Source organism: Girardinichthys multiradiatus, chromosome 14 (assembly GCF_021462225.1).
Source record: "Girardinichthys multiradiatus isolate DD_20200921_A chromosome 14, DD_fGirMul_XY1, whole genome shotgun sequence".
Classification (NCBI taxonomy): domain Eukaryota; kingdom Metazoa; phylum Chordata; class Actinopteri; order Cyprinodontiformes; family Goodeidae; genus Girardinichthys; species Girardinichthys multiradiatus.
The window spans coordinates 10,172,598-10,192,311 of record NC_061807.1 but is presented as its reverse complement, the minus strand read 5'-3'; the positions used below and the strand labels follow the sequence as shown (position 1 = coordinate 10,192,311).

Sequence of the window (19,714 nt, the reverse complement as noted above, 5' to 3'; positions counted from 1 at the left end):
TATGTTATGTATAGTAGAAATAAAACTGGTAGGCAAGGTGGAGGAGTCTCCATGTATGTCAATATGCATGACTCTGTAATAGCTTGAGACGATTTATCCATAGATGAAGGGTTTTCTGATTCTTTGTTTATTGAGCTGGACATAAAAGATGGGAAAAACATTATTGTTGGAGTAATATATCGACCTCCAGTTTCAGATCTAAATCTATTATTAATTAACCTGGCAAAACTTTTAAATAGACTTAATGTAACAAAAATAGCTTTATTCTAGAAAACTTTAACATCAACTTTGCTATAGAAAATAAAACAGCAACAGAGTTTTTGAATTGTTTATATGTTTCATCCTTCTTTCCTACAATCAATTTATACACTAGGGAGACAGAAACCAGCAAAACGTCCATTGATAATATTATTACAAATATACAGGATGCTCGTTTTGACTCTGGTGTTTACTGTCAGATATCACAGATCACTTTCTAGTTCTACTTTTTGCTAATCTCACAAGACATTTAATTGAACCACCTCAAAAGACAAAAATAAAAATATTATCTGAAAACAATTTAAGCTCCCTTAAAAAACATCTTAAAACAAAAAACATGGAATTCTGTTTATTATTGTAATACTCCAGATGATGCGAAGGAGATGTCTTGCACTGCGTGAGGCAAATGGTGGTCACACCAGATACTGACTGGTTTTCATTTTTACACTCTGTTCCTTTAGTTTTTTTATGAGAGGATGTTGACTTACCAGATGAAGAATGTACAATATTCCTCATGTAGAGCAAACATGATGAAAAGAGAAACAAGCAAACCACAACTGTTATAAAAACAGTAAAGACAGTGCTGTTGGCTTTGGGCTCCATCCAGTGAGCTGAAATGATAAAAAAAAGTGTATTAAAATAACAATATATAATGTTTTAACCAATCCTGAAAACTAACACTGATCTTTTACAGAAATCACCTTCTTCCTATTTCTATAGAACTGTGGCAACTTTATTTCTGGACCGCAGAAGATTTTCATTTTACTACTATACGACTGAATCTAAGATATCACTGAATAAAACATGACCATGGACTGATATTAGCCTCTTCCTCAGCTGCATAGCAGAAACTAAAGATATAGAAAAGCAGCAGTAATATAAAATCAGGTCATGGCTTCCTTTTTTCACAATTTCAAACATTTTTATACAAATAAAGATTTGGCAAAAAGTCACATCTAAACCTCTAATTTTCATATTTAAGACATAAAGTAATTTTTTGATTTGAAAAAGAAACTAAATAGTATTTTTCTATTGTAAGTTTTCTGTGACAGGCAGACAAAGTGAATTAACTTCATGCTGATTAATAAGCAGATTACTTGCCTTTGTTCCAGTTTGCAATTTAAATAAAATGTTTATTCTCAGCAAAACTAAACTTTTGTGTTCTGATTACTGAGTTCAAACTGCAGATCAGTACCAGTTGCTTTAAATCAGGCTTTTAGATCTTCTGAAATTAAACCTTTAGACAAAGTAATCATACAATTAAAGATCTATGGCATACCTGGAATAAGGATCTCTGCAGTCTTGCTTAGTTTAATCATCTGTTGGTGAACTCTGCAGATGACCCTGTAATGACAAATTAATCAATTAAAATCTTAATCTGGTTATTTTAGTGTAATGCTGGTTTTATGACATTCGTAGTTTATTTAAATCACTGCAAGATCAATGAAATCATATATGCAAAGTTTTTAAAACTTTTAAAAAGTTTCATATGTGACAAGGAAGCTCCCTCTAGTGGTACAGTGGATAAAATGCATTATGTTCTTACATGGGGTTTGAGGGACAGAATAAGCTGCTTCTTAAGAATGGTCCAGTGTTTTCACACTATAATAATGATATTCTAAAGAAATGTGAAAGCTTTTATTTTACCTGCTTATTGGACTCTGGAGAATGGCTGTTTGCTTCATGTTGTAGCATCCTCCGGTGGTTTTGTGTTGTTCAGGCTTTTCATTGGTGAGGCTGTTTCCCTCATAATCCGGAATCATCATCAGTGGTGGTGGCAGCCAGCATCTGGCTTCACACTCCACTTTCACTCTTCCTCTGTCTACAGAAACCACCGCAAGCTTCGGATCAGACGCTGCAACTGTGAAAAAAAGAATTGACCTCTTAAGCCAGAGGGTCTCCTCAGAAGGGGACTTAGCCTCTTTAGCAACAATAACATGCTCATAGCTGACTAACTCTGAGACTGACACACACATGTCATATGTCCAGATCTTCATCTGAGACTCCTCTACAAAAGTACCTACTTCATTCATATATCCACTGACCACAGCTCAAACACCATGCAAAAGACTCTAAACATGTTGTGTTGTCACCAGACTGGCTACAGATGCCACTCAGATGTTGTATTTACAATTTATTGTGTTTATTTCCTTCGTTACAGCAAGAGTAAGAAGTTTTGTATCTGTTTTTTGTTAGGCAGAATTTATTTTTGGGCATTTAAACCTTATTTACTTAGGTCCACAATAATTTACTCTCAAATTTTCACATCCACATCATCCTGCAGGATCTTTCTGTTAGTTGATACCAAGATTAGCAGTATAGGCATATTACAAGTTGAGAAATGCCGTATGCATTTTTTGGAAAATAGACCCTCAGGCTTAAGAGATAAAAGACCCTGTTATATCCAAGGGATCCACTTAACATGTTTATCAGTTTTCATGGGATTTCTAACTAGCAAAAATGTGCAGTCAAGTATTTATTTTCTATAACCAATAGTTTAGTGTTGCGCTGAAAAGTTTTCTCTTAACGTAAAACTCCCAGTTGATTGTTGCATAAAATGTAAAGGAATAGGACAACTATGAAAGATAGTGGTTTTAATACTTATGGAAATAATGTGTTGTTCTAAAAAGCTGTTTTTTATGTTTTTTACCCAGTACATACCTTCCAGTCACACTTGAATTCAACTTAACTGCTTTAAAATATGTTGCTTTACACTCCAGTATGAAGGAACATTTGGATTTCATGAGGTCTAAGGCTTGTGTTGACCATAAAGCAGTCATGGAAAAAAAAGTAAGTAGAACCACCTTTAGGAGCCAAAACTCTCCGTAGTTGTTTTGAGCCCCTCATGTGGAGCAAATTTGCCCAACTGTTTTCCAAAATCTCCGTTCATTGAGGTCTCTTAAGTTCCCACCACAACATTTCAATCAGATTTGGTGGTCTGGGCTTTGACTGAGCCAGGGTTAGAGTTGAGACATCTTGATTCCTTTCTTTTTCAGCCATTCAGTTTCATATTTGCTGCTGTGCTTGGGATAATTGTCCTTTCTGATGGCATAAGTTCATCCAAGCTTTAGCTGTCTGACAGATGGCCTCACAATTGACTTTATATTGCCAAAAGTGTTTGTCTGTATATTTTTACATGTACATGAACCTTGATGACATCCTATTCTTAATCTATAACTGTCAATTTGTTAATTTGTTGCCAGCGCTAGCAGCTATTCTATTCTGTAAACATCTTCCACAAGGTGGAGTGTGTTTATAGTTAGATGAGAAAACCAGAATTGCAGCCTCCGCTCTAATTCATCCAAAAAGTGTTGAAGAAGGTTGAGGTCAGGACTCTGTGCAGACCAGTCAAGTTTCTCCATACCAAACTGGAATTGGAATTCCTGAATTCATTGATTTGGTTGTGTGACCCACTACGTTTGGTAATGTAGCTTATCTTTGGTAAAGAATAGAGTTTATAGTTGACTCAAAGACTGCAAGGTGGCCAGGTCCTGTGGTTACGAAACAAGCCCACATCATTATTCTTTCATCACCATGCTTTATAACTGAAATTGGGCAATTGTGTTGATTTGTTTGGGTTTGGTTTTCTTTAAACTTGGTTGTTTGAATTATCCTCCAATATCTCCTCTTTGGTCTCATCTGTCCAAGATTCATCTTTAAAAACGTAGGTTATTTTGCCATTTACTGTTCAGAAGTGATTTTCACCTTCAGCCCTTCCAAACATGTCTGATCTTACTTTCCTGTCATGGAGATTAACCTTTAAAGGGGTGTTGAACTTTATCACAATATGCTAATATTTTGAGAAGGACCTGTACATTGTTCATAGATTCTCACTGAAGGCATCAAAACTGTGAATGAATACATATGGAATTATGTAGCAAATTAAAAATTGTAAAAAACTGTAAATATGTTACATTTTACATTCCTTAAAGTAACAGCCCTTTGTGATGAAATACAGGTCCTTCTCAAAAGGAAAAATGTGCAAAAACTGGCTACTTTTTTGAGCTCGTTGTTTGCAATGTCAATTGAGGACGATAAAAGGAACAGGAAAGCCAAGATGTTAAACTTTGTTCGTAAACCATTGTTCAAGTTAAGAATGTGTATGAATGAATTGTGTGGCGTACATAACTGAGAAACTTTGTCTTGTAGCTCTCAGAAACAAGATACAGCACCAAGCATCAGCCATGTGCCCACAAGTCCAAAATCAGTGTTGTGGAAAGTACATCCCTCTATTTGGTGCTTAATGATATAGCCGTTTTGTAAGAGAGTCTTAAAAGTGAATGCTGAGGTAGAAAGAAATGAGTAAGGGCAAGCATTCAAATGACTGTGCCCATTAGCCAACCAGATGGTGTTCTAAGGATCAGGGACTGAGTAAAGTGTTTGAGTGCTTTGGGAATCCTCAGGGAGCCTTGTTTCTTGACTTTACATACCATTGTAGAGCAAAACACAACAGCCAACTGTGAGGGCCAAGGCAAAGGGATTCATAAAAGACTTTTTGAGGGATGAGAAAGGGCTTACTGCTCAGATTTTCCTTCTCATTTTTTAAAATACTTGCAGAAAAGGGCAATGGATTTCATCACAGCTCAACGTCTGGGTGAGGGGACAAAGGAGGGTCTCAGGTGTGTTAGGGACTTTGAAGGTGTTACATGTGCAGCCAATGAGTTTGTGAAGTTGGCTGATTGAAAGTTACAAAAGCAGAAGGAGTTTGAGCTGGTGTGTAGACTGCCCTTCCTGAGAGAAGAGTCCAAAAAAAATAAAAGAATGCCAGGAGAGCTTGCAGATGATGAGCAGCTGATACTGACTTCAACGTCAAAGTTTACAATGTCATTGTGGAGACAGAGACATACAGTATCCAAACAAGGTTTTCTGCAAATGTAAAACTTTGCTCAGGTTTTACTAGTCTAAACACTCAAAACCTTGCTCATGTGAGGGATAATAGACTTCCCAGCTCAGCTCTGGAAGAAATAAGAAAATGTCAGATTAGTTTCACCATAGAGCTACAGCTGACACACTATGTAGTGAACTCTACAACCTTGCCTGTCAGTAAGACACACTAAAGAAGTCCCCTCTGGAAGGTTACACTGTCAGGACAGTTAGTGGAATGCCGAAAGGAAGCGAGGAGGATCCTTCCATGGAACAGCAGGATGTTGATATAGAGAGCAAAATGTCTTCCTCCTGTAAAACATCTGTCACTTGTTTTCACCTCATCCTCTCTCAGTACAATCGGCTAACTGATGCCTACCATGTAAGTGGGCTGGCCTACAAGTTGCTGTTAACACTGTCCATCACTCAGGTAGCCTGTGAGAGAAGTTTCTAACTTTGACCCAAAAGAAACATTCTCAGGGGGATTTCCAGCAGGAGTCCTGCAGCCAAGCAGACAGAAATTGAGAAACTGGGATTTCCACAGCTCCAGCAGGCCAATCAGCAGTCTGTAAACACAAGTTATAAAATAAAAAAGAAAACATGCCCATACAACTAGTGATGGCGAGATGAAGCCTCTTGAAGCACTGAGGCTTCCCATCCAATTATTTGACTTGTGAGCCATGGCAATAAGATTGCTCTACTGTGCCATCAAGTGGACAATAAATGTCAACTAGGCAGAGTGATTATAATAACATGTATTTCTTGTGTGAGGCTTGGAATTGACTAAATAAATGAATAGTGTTTGGGCTGCCAATAAATTCTGAATATGGTTTCAATATGAACTCTTTATGATACAATGGCTAGATCAAAATGAAAAATAGAAACAAATATGGGAGAGGGTTGTGAAGTGAATTTGCTCATGTTACTTATACTTATAATGCTTAAATTAGCAATCTTTGGGTAAAGGTTTCTTGAGGTAAAAGTTTTTTTTTCCCATATGACTTATAAAACTATATTCTTTAACTGGAAATTGATCCCAGACAACAGAGGTGAGAGTGCTGAATCTTAACCACTAGACTACCAAGGAACACCAGTTCAGAGTGATTTTATGTGATTTAGAAAATATCCAGGCACATTCACATCGCACAGATGAAGCTGGTGAGCGATATAAGCAACACCAATTTCATACAAGGTGTGATGAACATTTTTCTATCCGTTCCAATACTCCCCTCTTTCTTGCTGATTCAAAAGCAAAAAAAGACACTCAATTAGATTTCTAACGCAATCTAATTGAATGTCAAGACAACTAAATGTGATGGGGAATCAGCAGCTTTATGCTGTCCCTAGTTGGAATAATGCACAAACCGGTAAACCAGTTCCTGAATCAGTCACGTGGTACGGCCCGCTCTTGGGGCCTCAAATGTGACCACATATGTCATCGACAGAAGCCTTGATATGCACTTCACAAAAAATCTGCTTGGATTACTCGATACACGCTTGGACACAACGCTACATACAACCACCGGCCGTAACGGGTGCCGCGTAAAATCTGGATTGTAAAGATATGAAAAGAAAAGGAGGCAGAAGAAAGCAGAATATCTAAGGAGCTGGAAGCTCCTCAAAGAGCACTAGCAAAGTGTTGGCATCCTGAACTGACCCAGGGCTAAAAGAAGCAGGAAAGAGAGCTTGTGATAACAATCATAATCTACTAGAGGGCGCTCTATGAGAAATGGAAATATTGTAAAAGGATGAGTGTTCATCATGGCTGGTAGTTGATTTGATGTTTGTATTACAGATAATCACATTGTGCCAGAAATGTGTGCAAATGACTTCAAATGAAGGCACAACATAGAGATGACTGAGCGCTTTACACAGTTCTTATTTCATCAGTTGTTTAAAAAGGCGTCAATTTAATCACAATTATATAGCTTCCTCCTATATGTATTTTCAAATAATTGTGCCTCATTTTAGTATTTAATCTAGTTTAGAAGTAATAGTAGAAAAAGTTATTTTATGTGCTGTTTTCAGAATGTTTTTAACACCTTCCTGGTTTTTCTGCTCTATTGTCCATTTTCATTCACATTAAATGTAAATGTTTGGGGGAAACTTGAGATGCTAATAACATTTTAAGCAAAAAAATTAAAAACACAAAATAAAATTCTAGTAACAGCAAAATGCCAACATAAGTTTATAATATGATCGCCATTTGTTACTTTATGTCCTCTGTCACATTTAACAAACATTTCAAGACGATGCTTATAAAAATGTAAGACAGTTGTATAATTATTTTATTGCTTTAATATCAACTCTAATATACAAAAAGCACTCAGGCCAGGCCAATTTGTTTCATTGCTTAAGGTTTTCATTTTGCAAAGCTTAAGAAGAAAAGAGTTGTGCTTTGAAGATAACTTAGCTTCAAGTCGTTACATTTGGAATGAATGTTGGAACGCTGAAATTAACGTTCAGAGCAGTCAGAAGGTCTAGATCCAGACATCTTTATTGAATCTACTTTTTTGAAGACAAACAATTGTTTAGTTCTGGCCATATATAGCAGTGCTCCTATATAACTACAACAGGACAAAAACACAAAGCAAAGCATATTGTTAAAAAAAGCTTGGCTTTATATAAACTGAAGCTAGCTCCTATCAGTTGTGGATGCTGGTAATTCATGAAGCAGTGCAATCTCCTCCATACTTTATCCATTTTTTCCAACATGCTCTACATGTGCAGCAGATGGAAGATGCAGATCGAGCAAAGAACATGCAGATGCAACTACATCTCAAGATATCAGCCAAGACGTTCAGGCTTGAGCACGGATTAGTCTTCCAAAGGGACAATAATCCAGTACATACCACAAAATTAGTTACAAAGTGGCTTCAGGACAAAAAAGTTGAAGTGGCCTCAGTTGTACTAGTTTTGTCAGGAGCAATGGGCATTTAGTAAAAAGAAATAAATTGGGTAATTCTAACACTTTTTTAAACTGGGAAAAAAATCAAGCGTGAAATAATTGTTCTTCACAACATAACGAGTGCCACAATTACTGACATTTCTATAGAGTCAAACAAAATATATTTTATTTACTTGATTTCTTTGTATTATTAGTGTTGACAGAATAAATCCTAAGGCCTCTTTCCATACACCGGAGGAATTTGTTTTCTCTCCCAGGGGAGCAAGATAAAACAGGATGCCTTTCTTTTATTGCAGCTTTTACAGCTTCTTCTTGACGTGTCTTCTGGACAGAACATATTTCTTGTGAGGTTTCTGATGTTCAGTGGATTGCCTGGGAACTGCTCACAGAGGCCTCTTATAACTTGTAATCTCTACATTTTGAATAAAATGTATTTACCTTTAGCTAACCTTTACTAATTTAATGTCAATTATATTTTCTATTTTTATAACTTCATTAATCTGGTTTTATGATAACTCATATTTAAAATAGCAAAGCTACAAAAACAACACCTCACCTGCAGGTATCACAAAAGATTTAGCTTAGGATTGGTCACAATAAACATGAAGCAAACTTATCATTGACTTCCAGGGAAATGCTGCTCTTTTCTCTGCCTTGCCTTCATAAAATTGTGTTTTTTTTGTAGAATGAGTGCGTTTTCTATCATCAGATCAGATCGTGAAGATATAAACATCTCTATAATGTAAGCAGGAGATCTTTGTGTGAGAGTCAAACCAAAGGTCAGACACGTTTCAAGTAGGAGTCGTCCAAGTCCTCATGACCTGTACATATCCATCCATTTCTATTATTACTTATTACTGACTTTATTACATTGTTGTAATGCACTTTTTAGCATTTTCAAGACAGAAGCCTTTAATTGTCCCCACATGGTACAAACGTAAACCTGAAAAGTTACAAATGTATGTAAACATATTAGAGAGGAAAAAAAATTATCATGTTTCTACGTAATATTACAATTTTTTGTCACACAGTAAGATACACTTAAAGATTCAGACATCAGCTTTGCTTCTGCTCCCAAGTATTTGGGCTTTTTCTTCCTCATTTGATTCTCTCTGACCACGGTGACTCACCTATGTGCCAACAAAGAAAAGCTGTGAAATAGGCTCTGAAATCATTTTAGTGAAGCTGAAAGTGTGACTTACAGATCTTGGATGATGGAGTAGATATTGTCCAGAAACAAAACAAAACCGATGAATGGCGGACCGAACAATAATAAGCGCCAGCCAAGAGGCTCTGTGAACAAGTCAGGAAAAAAATAAATAAAACATACAAGGAATTTACTTTATTATGAAGAGATGCTAAAACCGGAGTAATGTTCTCTCGTTTACTTGTACCAGTTAAAAATCGCGCTGCATCATTTTCAATCAGCTGTAAACGTGAGAGGGAGGCGTGGTTCACTCCAATCAAAATAGTTACAATAATTAAGGTGCGAGGTGATGAAGGCATGAATTACTGTCTCTAGGTGGCGTTTAGACAGGAGGGGCGTTATTTTTGACACCACCTAAACTGAAAGAACGAGGACTTAACCACAGCGTTAACATGTGACTCACAAGTAAAACGTTTCAGGCTAGCGTCTATTTTTACTTTTATTTGATTTATTGTCTGAATATCAGTGCAGCTTTGGTATTTTTGTTGTCCCTGATAAATAAATTATCGTCACTGGGAAAATAGCAGATCTCTGCTCACTGTATTAATCAAAAAACATTGATGTTGTTTTTCTTTATCTCCTCATGATCTTTTTCTCAACTACTTTGTGTTTGACAAAATCTGGGACATCTGCAGAGGCTCTTTGCAAACCCTAAGCTGGTACACAGGATGCAATTTACATCAGGCAGGCTTTGCAGTCGAGCGGACAGCAGAGCGTAAAAGGAGTGAAACATTGGTCATTGTCTTCATGATTTATTGTTTAATTTTTTCTTCATACAAAGCTTCTAGCAATGTTATAATATAGGATTAATACCTATATCATGCTGAAAATGACAGATTTTGAGTGATGTGCCTGTTTTACCTGGGGTGGGGTTTTACATGAATTACCTCAAATTCCATGCATGTCAAGAAATACATTTTTTTCCAAATACAAACGGATAGAAATTGACTGTTTAAAGAAATGGCATTTGTATTTAGAGGTTCCTACTTCTAATTGCACTAGACTAGATTTTAGCATTTTATTATGTGATTGTATCTAAAAGGTTTTTCAGTTACTATTTTTTCCTAAAGATTTTAGAATTATTGTTAATATTATTATTATTATTATATTATTGTTTGCGGGGGGGGGGGGGGGGGTTGTTTGGGGGGTTTGGGGGCTGCACGGTGGCACAGTTGGTAGCACTGTGGGTTCTCACCAGGTACTCCGGCTTCCTCCCACAGTCCAAAGACATGCCTGTTAGGTTAATTGGTAACTCTAAATTGCCCTTAGGTGTATGAATGAGTGTGTGCATGGTTGTTTATGTGTTGCCCTGCGATGGACTGGCGACCTGTCCAGGGTGTACCCTGCCTCTCGCCCATAGACTGCTGGAGATAGGCACCAGCTCCCCCGCGACCCACTATGGAATAAGCGGTAGAAAATGACTGATGACTGTTTTGTCTGGGTTTTTTTTTGGGGGGAGGGTTACCTGCAGTCACCCATTACTTAACATGTTCAAGTGTTACAAAGAGCTTTTAGTTGAGATTGAAGGGCTAAACACACTGGTGGTGTAAAACCTGTCAAAAATATGTTTCTAATAGTTCGGTTACAGCAAGAAACTATTGATGGTTTAGCACTGAATTTACCCCTGAGGTACATCATTTATTACATTTATGAAATAGTAATTATTATTAATGATATTATTATTATTATTAATCATATATTATTATTGCATTAAAACAGGAAAAATTGGAATGTACCAATTCCAGAAATTATCCTCTTCAAAAGTATGAGCGCACCCATGGTTGCAAGAGCGTAAAGTAGCACAAGGATGATGAGCTGAAGGAATATGGAGGGATCTGCTGAAACACAAACCAGGAAGTTATTTATAAATCATTGGGTTTCTTTATGTGCAGTGCAAAGGCCTGGACACAGCCCCACACCAATAGTTTGGTATTGGTAATGGAAAAAAAAAACATTTTAATGTCCCTATATCATATGTAGAACCTGAAAATTGTGAGTCTCAAAAGTATGAAACAAAAAGTTAAACAAATATTTACATACACTCTAAAGATACATAATATTTTTTTGACTTTGTCATATTAAATCAACTTGAACTTCTTGTTAGGATGTTTAGTATTACTTCTATTTACAAAATGCTAGAAGGACTTTATTTTTTATAGCTTTTTGTTTAATTAATATTCATGACTCTGTATTTTTCCTAGAAGGCTGGGATTATAATGTATCAGGATGTCATAATGTGGGTTTCTGTTGGACCAATATGCGGGGAAGAACTCCTGAAGCTCGAAGTTTGCAGGTAAGACGACTCTTTACTGTTCATGGATGGATACACACAGGGTACCAGGCGAGCCACAAAACACAAACAACACATAAGGAACCAGCGGGGAACAAAGGAAAACAAACGGGCTTAAATACAAAACTGGACAGCAGGGGGAACCAATGACACACATGACCAGACAATCAGAGGAAAACACAGAACAGGTGTGGGCTTAGGGTGCAGGGAGACAGAAAACAAAGGACTAGACCAGGTAAAATAACAAAACACAAACTCAAGAACTGAAAACACAAGCAGGTATGACACAGGATGTATGTAAAATTGATCAAAGACCACATAAACTGTTTTTATCTGTTGTGTGTTAAGCTATAAAGATTTTTCTTCACTTTTTTTAAAGATTTATAATTTGATTTTTCTGATTTTAGAAAATGTTACATTTAAAATAACAAATGGAGAAAAATACCACCTTACCTGCAGGCATCACAAAAAGTTTAGTTCAGGGTTGAAGCTGAGTAAGAATCAAGCTTCCTTTTTGTTGAGTTTCAGGCAAATGTTCTTCTTTCCCCAACCCTGCAGTCAAATTGTGGTAGAATGGATGAACTCCATTGGCCTAGTTCCAGCTAGTGATTTTACCACTTACCTGTGTTCAAGGAACTAAAGGAGGAGGTGTGGCCTAACTTCCTGTATTTGGAGGTTTCAGGGAAGTGATGTCACATGAGGTACCAGGTGAGGAGGGGAGAAGAAACTGTTAAAGTGTTAAGTTAACTTTGGGGTTTTGTTTGTTAGTTTTGATGTGTTAGAGTTAGGATATAATTGTTAAACCGTAAACACAGGGTTGTTGCTAGATAGAAGTAGCTTCAGTGATTTGACATTATTTCTCATGTTGGAATATACCTGCAAGATGGAAGATTCCATTTCAGTTAATTGTGTTTGGAAGGGCATGAAGGTATTTAAGCAGATCAGGAAAGAAGTTAAGGAGGGAGGACCAGGTCAGTGTAGCTGTGTGCATGTGATGTTAATTGTGGTTGGTTTGAGTATAGTTATGTTTATTTTGTCACTTTCAAGTTTAAATAATTTTTGTACATATTTGTGGTTGTTCTTTTTGTAAATAAACCACCTGCTACACTGGAGAACATCAGTCCGCTGCCCTTCTTCAGCCACTTTGGCCACAATATACCACATTTGGTGGCAGTGATGGGATTCCAGGCCAAGTAAGAGGGAGTGGATAAGATGTCTACCCGACCAAAGAGGGGCCGGTTCCAGAATGTGACATAGAAAAATCGCATGATGCCGGTGACCAACAAGGGGCATTAAGTGGTTATGATGATGGACAAGGGAATGTGGCTGAACTGACAAGAGTTTTGTAATCTTTAATGCAACAAGTGGAACCTGATGCTAAACTGGAGCAGGAGTACAAACGCCAGGAGGACAGATGGAGGCACATCCGACATCAGTTTGCTCAACTTCAACAGCCGGTGCAGCAGGGGACCCATCAGCAGTCATTGGAGGTTCCAGTATCTACATCAGCAGGGAGGGGACCTGATTCTGAACCATCTCACAGTCCACAAGATCCAGACAGGCTTGATTCTGATCCGGTTCTTCGATCTAGTGGAGCACAGTATTCATCTCTGGTGAGAAATCCAGGCTGGAAAGGGCCAAAAATGCATCCCTACAATGAAGGTGAGGACATTGAACATTATCTAATTACCTTTGAAAGAATTGCTCATGCCTGTCAATGGCCTCAGGATGAGTGGGCTCTTCATCTAGCCCCACTGCTAACTGGCAGAGCTCGTTCTGCATATGTAGCCATGGATATGGATGATACTATGAACTATGCAAAAGTGAAATGTGCTGTCTTGCAGAAGTTTGAAACAAGTGTGGACTTTTATCGGATGAGGTTCCGTTCCAGTACTTTTGGAGAGGAGGAAACCCCAAGAGAACTGCACGTCCGCCTCAAGGAGTTATACCTCAAATGGATGAATCCTGAAACAAAGACAAAGGAACAAATTGGAGATGCCATTGTCCTGGAACAGTTTTTGAAGGTTCTGACTCCGGATCTTCGGACATGGGTTAAGGAGCGCAACCTGAAGACATCCAATGAAGCAGCAGAACTGGCCGAAGCTTTCTTAGCAGCTCCTCGACCGTTAAAAGATTTCATTCAAGTTAAGGCCCCATCTTATATGCCATCAACCATGTCATGTTCTGACACTGACTCTAAAGTTAAGTACTCAAGACAAAGCTGGTCTAATACTGATCCTGCCAGATCTGGGGCAAGACATAAAGCCAGTAAATCATGTCATTTGTGTGGTCAAGTAGGTCATCTTAAAGCGCAGTGTACAAAGAGGTCGATTAATAAAAACTATGTGTTTGGAGACACAAACTCGAGTCAGGCAGGATGATAAAAATGTATTTGACAGTCTGCCACATGAACCTTCATTTGGAGTGCTTATTGAAGATAAACCCTGTGTAGCTCTATTAGATTCAGGAAGTAATCGTTCTCTGGTTAGACAAGATAGTCTTCCTAAGGATGTAATTTATTCTAGAACAACTGTTGATATTTGCTGTATTCATGGGGACAAAGTATCTTACCCCATTGCTGAGGTTGCAATTGAAGTGGGAGATCAGGTTTATACGCTTTCAGTAGGAGTACTTCAAACATTTCCGTATCAAGTGGGTTTGGGCCGAGATATTCCTATACTGGCAGAGCTAATAACTAAGCATTCCGGTCAGGCTAAAGATGATGAGAGTTTACTGGCGGTCACAAGGTCAAAAGCTAAGGAGGAACTGGCTAATGCTTTGAGCTGGGATGAATTGCCTTTTAGAGATGCGGATGTTCCTATAGATGACTCTAGCACTTCTGTTAAAACAAAAAAGATTCAGAGACAGAGAAGATATGGAAAGGTGAGAGGAACAAAAATGGCTGAGCACACATTAGATCCATTAAAGGCTGAGGCTCTTCCTAATTCCAGTGAGGTTGCTAAGCTACAGAAAGAAGATCCTACACTTGAACCATTGTTTTCTAAGAGTGTTCCTGAGTCAACTCAAGTGGAAGGAAGAAGGGAAGTGTTTCTGGTTAAGGGGGATTTGTTGTATCGCCGCAGCCAGATTGGTGATCAGTTGGTGATCCCACAGAGTTTAAGATCTACAGTCCTGAAAATGAGTCATTCTATTCCCTGGGCAGGACATTTGGGGCAATCTAAAACATTTTCTAGAAATAAACTGGGAAATAAAACTGAATTGAATTGAAAAAAACTATTAAGCTCAGGGGTGAGAACCACCACCTTTTTACTGGAGCTAAAAACTCAGCCACCGTGGCTTGGAGGTACAATAACAGCATTCTTTGCAGTCAGTTTCTGCCCAGTTTCAAAAACTCCTATCTTTCTAACTTCCATAAATATCCATCCAGTGATTAACATACTTCTTTTGGTTTTCCCTCTTTCCTTTTGCTTGTTTAGGACAATTCTGGAGAAGATGTGCCAACAAGGGAAGGTCACCCCCTTGCAGGCCAAACAAAAGTGGGACAATATGAAAAAGAAATACAATGTTTGTTTGTTCAGAACTTCTCATGTCACACACAAATAAAAAATATTTCTAAAAGTCTTATTGGTTTCTCTGTTTAGTCAACTCTTTCTTTTTCTTCCTTCTAACTTTAGGATTGTAAGTATCCAGGGTCAGGAGCGGGAGTCAGTGAAAAGCCCACTGCTGCTACTTGGCCCTGGTTTGTCTATATGGATGAGGTGTTGGGACAGACATCTTCCACAACACCTCCTGTCCTAATTACCTCCATCCCTGAGGACACTCCAGGGCCAAGCGGAGCGGTGGGCAACCAGACGGAGAAGGAAGACAGTGAGCCAGCAGGAAAGGCTCAGAAAAGAAAGATGGACAGAGATGATGGAGTTGATCAGGGAGGACATGAGGGCACAGAGAATGGACAAATTGTTTTCCATCTTAGAAAGAATGGTACTGAAATAAAGTGCTATATAAGAAATAATAAGTTTTGTTCAGATAGTTTCTTAAAGTTTTAAGCTGTTCTAATACATTTCTAAATTGTTTTTGTCACCAATGTATTTTATTTCCATTTGACCTAACAATACGTCAACTTCATTTAAATTTCTAAACACAGTTTATTTTCAAAATTACAAATAGCATTTAAACAGAATGTGGAAAAAAACAACATTCAAACAGATCAAGATTACAAGACAAAAGGCATAAAATAAAACTATGTACAAGTATTTACAACGACGACAGCAGGATCAACCTGAGTGACCAGTTCCTGGAAAAACCTCTTCAACAGAACAAAGAGGCAGATGTCTTTCTGAACAGAAAGTCTGGCGGTGTGGCTAAATCTCTCGCAAGGTCAGAGACTTGGATGGATGCTGCAACTGAGACCTTTGGTTTGTCTTTCTGGATGATGAGCGAAGCATCACACAGGTGGTCTGCAGATGTTTCTAATGCCTCTTTCATCCATCAGGTTTAAAGGGCTGGCTGGACCACATCACTAATCAGAAATATGCACAATTAGAAGATGGTGCTCACAATATATGACAATTAGTTATACCCCTCAAACATTAATCACATCTATAATATTATACCTGCCTGCATACAGTAGTCATGTTCTGGTGGTGTGTATATATATATATATATATATATATATATATATATATATGTATATATATATATACACACTGCTGAAAAAATAAAGGGAACACTAAAACAACACAATATAACTCCAAGTAAATCAAACTTCTGTGAAATCAAACTGTCCACTTAGGAAGCAACACTGATTGACAAACAATTTCACATCCTGTTGTTCAAATGAAATAGACAACAGGGGGAAATCTTTGGTGATTAGCAAGACACAATCAATAAAGGAGTGGTTCTGCAGGTGGGGACCACAGACCACTTCTCAGTACCTTTGCTTTCTGGCTGATGTTTTTGTCACTTTTGAATGTTGGTGGTGCTTTCACACTCGTGGTAGCATGAGACGGACTCTACAACCCACACAAGTGGCTCAGGTAGTGCAGCTCATCCAGGATGGCACATCAATGTGAGCTGTGGCAAGAAGGTTTGCTGTGTCTGTCAGCGTAGTGTCCAGAGCCTGGAGGCGCTACCAGGAGACAGGCCAGTACACCAGGAGACGTGGAGGAGGCTGTAGGAGGGCAACAACCCAGCAGTAGGACCGCTACCTCCGCCTTTGTGCAAGGAGGAACAGGAGGAGCACTGCCAGAGCCCTGCAAAATGACCTCCAGCAGGCCACAAATGTGCATGTGTCTGCACAAACGGTTAGAAACCGACTCCATGAGGATGTTATGAGGGCCTGACGTCCACAAATGGGGGTTGTGCTCACAGCCCAACACCGTGCAGGACGCTTGGCATTTGCCAGAGAACACCAGGATTGGCAAATTCGCCACTGACACCCTGTGGTCTTCACAGATGAAAGCAGGTTCACACTGAGCACATGTGACAGATGTGACAGAGTCTGGAGAAACCGTGGAGAGAGATCTGCTGCCTGCAACATCCTTCAGCATGACTGGTTTGGCAGTGGGTCAGTAATGGTGTGGGGTGGCATTTCTTTGGAGGGCAGCATGGCCTTCCATGTGCTTGCCAGAGGTAGCCTGACTGCCATTAGGTACCGAGATGAGATCCTCAGACCCCTTGTGAGACCATATGCTGGTGCGGTTGGCCCTGGGTTCCTCCTAATGCAGGACAATGTTAGACCTCATGTGGCTGGAGTTTGTCAGCAGTTCCTGCAAGATGAAGACAGTGAAGCTATGGACTGGCCCGCCCGTTCCCCAGACCTGAATCCGATTGAGCACATCTGGGACATCATGTCTCGCTCCATCCACCAACGTCATGTTGCACCACAGACTGTCCAGGAGTTGGTGGATGCTTTAGTCCAGGTCTCGGAGGAGATCCCTCAGGAGACCATCTGCCGTCTCATCAGGATCATGCCCAGGCATTGTAGGGAGGTCATACAGACACGTGGAGGCCACACACAATACTGAGCCTCATTTTGACTTGTTTTAAGGACATTACATCAAAGTTGGATCAGCCTGTAGTGTGTTTTTCCACTTTGATTTTGTGTGTGACTCCAAATCCAGGCCTCCATTGGTTAATAAATTTGATTTCCATTGATGATTTTTGTCTGATTTTGTTGTCAGCACATTCAACTTTGTACAGAACAAAGTATTCAATGAGAATATTTCATTCTTTCAGATCTAGGATGTGTTATTTGAGTGTTCCCTTTATTTTTTTGAGCTGTGTATAAATATATACATATATATATATATAGAGAGAGGAAAATAAGTATTTGAACACCCTGCAACTTTGCAAATTGTCCCACTTAGAAATCATGGAGGGGTCTGAAATTGTCATCTTAGGTGCACGTCCACGGTGAGAGAAATAATAAAAAAAGAAAATCCGGACATCACAATAATTATTTTTAATAATAATTTATTTGTGTGTTACTGCTGCTAATAACTATTTGAACACCTCTGAAAATCAATGTTAATATTTGGCACCGTAGCCTTTGCAATTACAGAGGTCAAACGTTCCCTGTAGTTTTTCACCAGGTTTGCACAAACTGCAGCCGGGATTTTGGCCCATTCCTCCACACAGATCTTCTCCAGATCAACCAGGTTTCCGGGCTGTCGCTGAGAGAAACTGAGTTTGAGCTCCCTCCAAAGATTGTCTAAAGGGTGTGGGTCTGGAGACTGGCTAGGCAACTCCAGAACCTTGATATGCTTCTTACGGGGCCACTCTTTGGTCATCCTGGTTGTGTGCTTCGGGTCATTGTCAAGTTGGAAGACCCAGCCATGACCCATCTTCAATGCTCAAACTGAGGGAAGGAGGTTGTTCCCCAAAATCTCGCAATACATGGCCCCGGTCATCCTCTCCTTAATACAGTGCAGTCATCCTGTCCCATGTGCAGAAAAACACCCCCAAAGCATGATGCTTCCACCCCCATGCTTCACAGTAGGGATGGTGTTTTTGGGATGGTCCTCATCATTCTTCGTCCTCCAAACACGGCGAGTAGAATTAAGACCAAAAAGTTCTATTTTGGTCTCATCTGACCACAGAACCTTCTCCCGTGACTCCTCTGGATCATCCAAATGGTCATCAGGAAACTTAAGACGGGTCTGGACGTGTGCCGATTTAAGCAGGGGAACTTTTGTGCCATGCATGACTTTAAACTATGACGTCTTAGTGTATTACCCACAGTAACCTTGGAAACAGTGGTGCCAGCTCTCTTCAAATCATTGAGCAGCTCCTCCCATGTATTTCTGGGCTGATTCCTCACCTTTCGTAGGATCATTGATACGCCACAAGGTGAGATCTTGCATGGAGCCCCAGTCCGAGGGAGATTGACAATCATGTTCAGCTTCTTCCATTTTCTAATAATTACTCCAACAGTTGATCTTTTTTCTCCAAGCTGCTTGGTAATTGCTCCGTAGCCTTTTCCAGCCTTGTGGAGGTCTACAATTTTGTCTCTGGTGTCTTTGGACAGCTCTTTGGTCTTAGCCATTTTAGTAGTTAGAGTCTTACTGATTGTGTGGGATGGACAGGTGTCTTTATGCAGCTAATGACCTCAAACAGGTGCTTCTAATTTAGAATAATAAGTGGAGTGGAGGTGGACTTTTTTGAGGCGGACTAACAGGTCTTTGAGGGCCAGAATTGTTGCTGATTGGCAGGTGTTCAAATACTTATTTGCAGCAGTAACACAAAAATAAATTATTTAAAAAATCGTTGTTTTTTTTTAATTATTTCTCTCACAGTGGAATGGCAAATGCCAAGCGTCCTGCACGGTGTTGGGCTGTGAGCACAACCCCCATTTGTGGACGTCGGGCCCTCATACCATCCTCATGGAGTCGGTTTCTAACCGTTTGTGCACAGACAAGCACATTTGTGGCCTGCTGGAGGTCATTTTGCAGGGCTCTTAGCAGTGCTCCTCCTGTTCCTCCTTGCACAAAGGCGGAGGTAGCGGTCCTGCTGCTTGGTTGTTGCCCTCCTACGGCCTCCTCCATGTCTCCTGGTGTACTGGCCTGCCTCCTGGTAGCGCCTCCAGGCTCTGGACACTACGCTGACAGACACAGCAAACCTTCTTGCCACAGCTCGCATTGATGTGTCATCCTGGATGAGCTGCACTACCTGAGCCACTTGTGTGGGTTGTAGAGTCCGTCTCATGCTACCACGAGTGTGAAAGCAC

General features: G+C 39.4%; 2 protein-coding genes across 3 annotated transcripts in view; one reads left to right on the top strand and one right to left on the bottom strand.

The window, feature by feature from the left end:
• The window catches only part of LOC124880821 (butyrophilin subfamily 1 member A1-like), a 32,206-nt gene extending 20,053 nt beyond the window's left edge, over positions 1-12,153 (bottom strand). The window contains exons 1-4 of one of the 2 annotated variants that reach the window (XM_047386177.1): positions 11,980-12,153; positions 1,906-2,119; positions 1,538-1,602; positions 747-869 (exon numbers count right to left, since the gene is read on the bottom strand). In XM_047386177.1, coding sequence (XP_047242133.1) covers positions 747-869; positions 1,538-1,602; positions 1,906-2,119; positions 11,980-11,989 — 412 coding nt within the window. In that variant the 5' untranslated portion in view covers positions 11,990-12,153. The remainder of the gene's footprint in view (positions 1-746; positions 870-1,537; positions 1,603-1,905; positions 2,120-11,979) is intronic. The other variant, XM_047386178.1, reaches the window with a different exon arrangement.
• Positions 1-19,714, top strand: part of LOC124880824 (gastrula zinc finger protein XlCGF57.1-like) — a 219,484-nt gene that overhangs the window by 124,145 nt on the left and 75,625 nt on the right. The gene's annotated exons all lie outside the window — the stretch shown is intronic.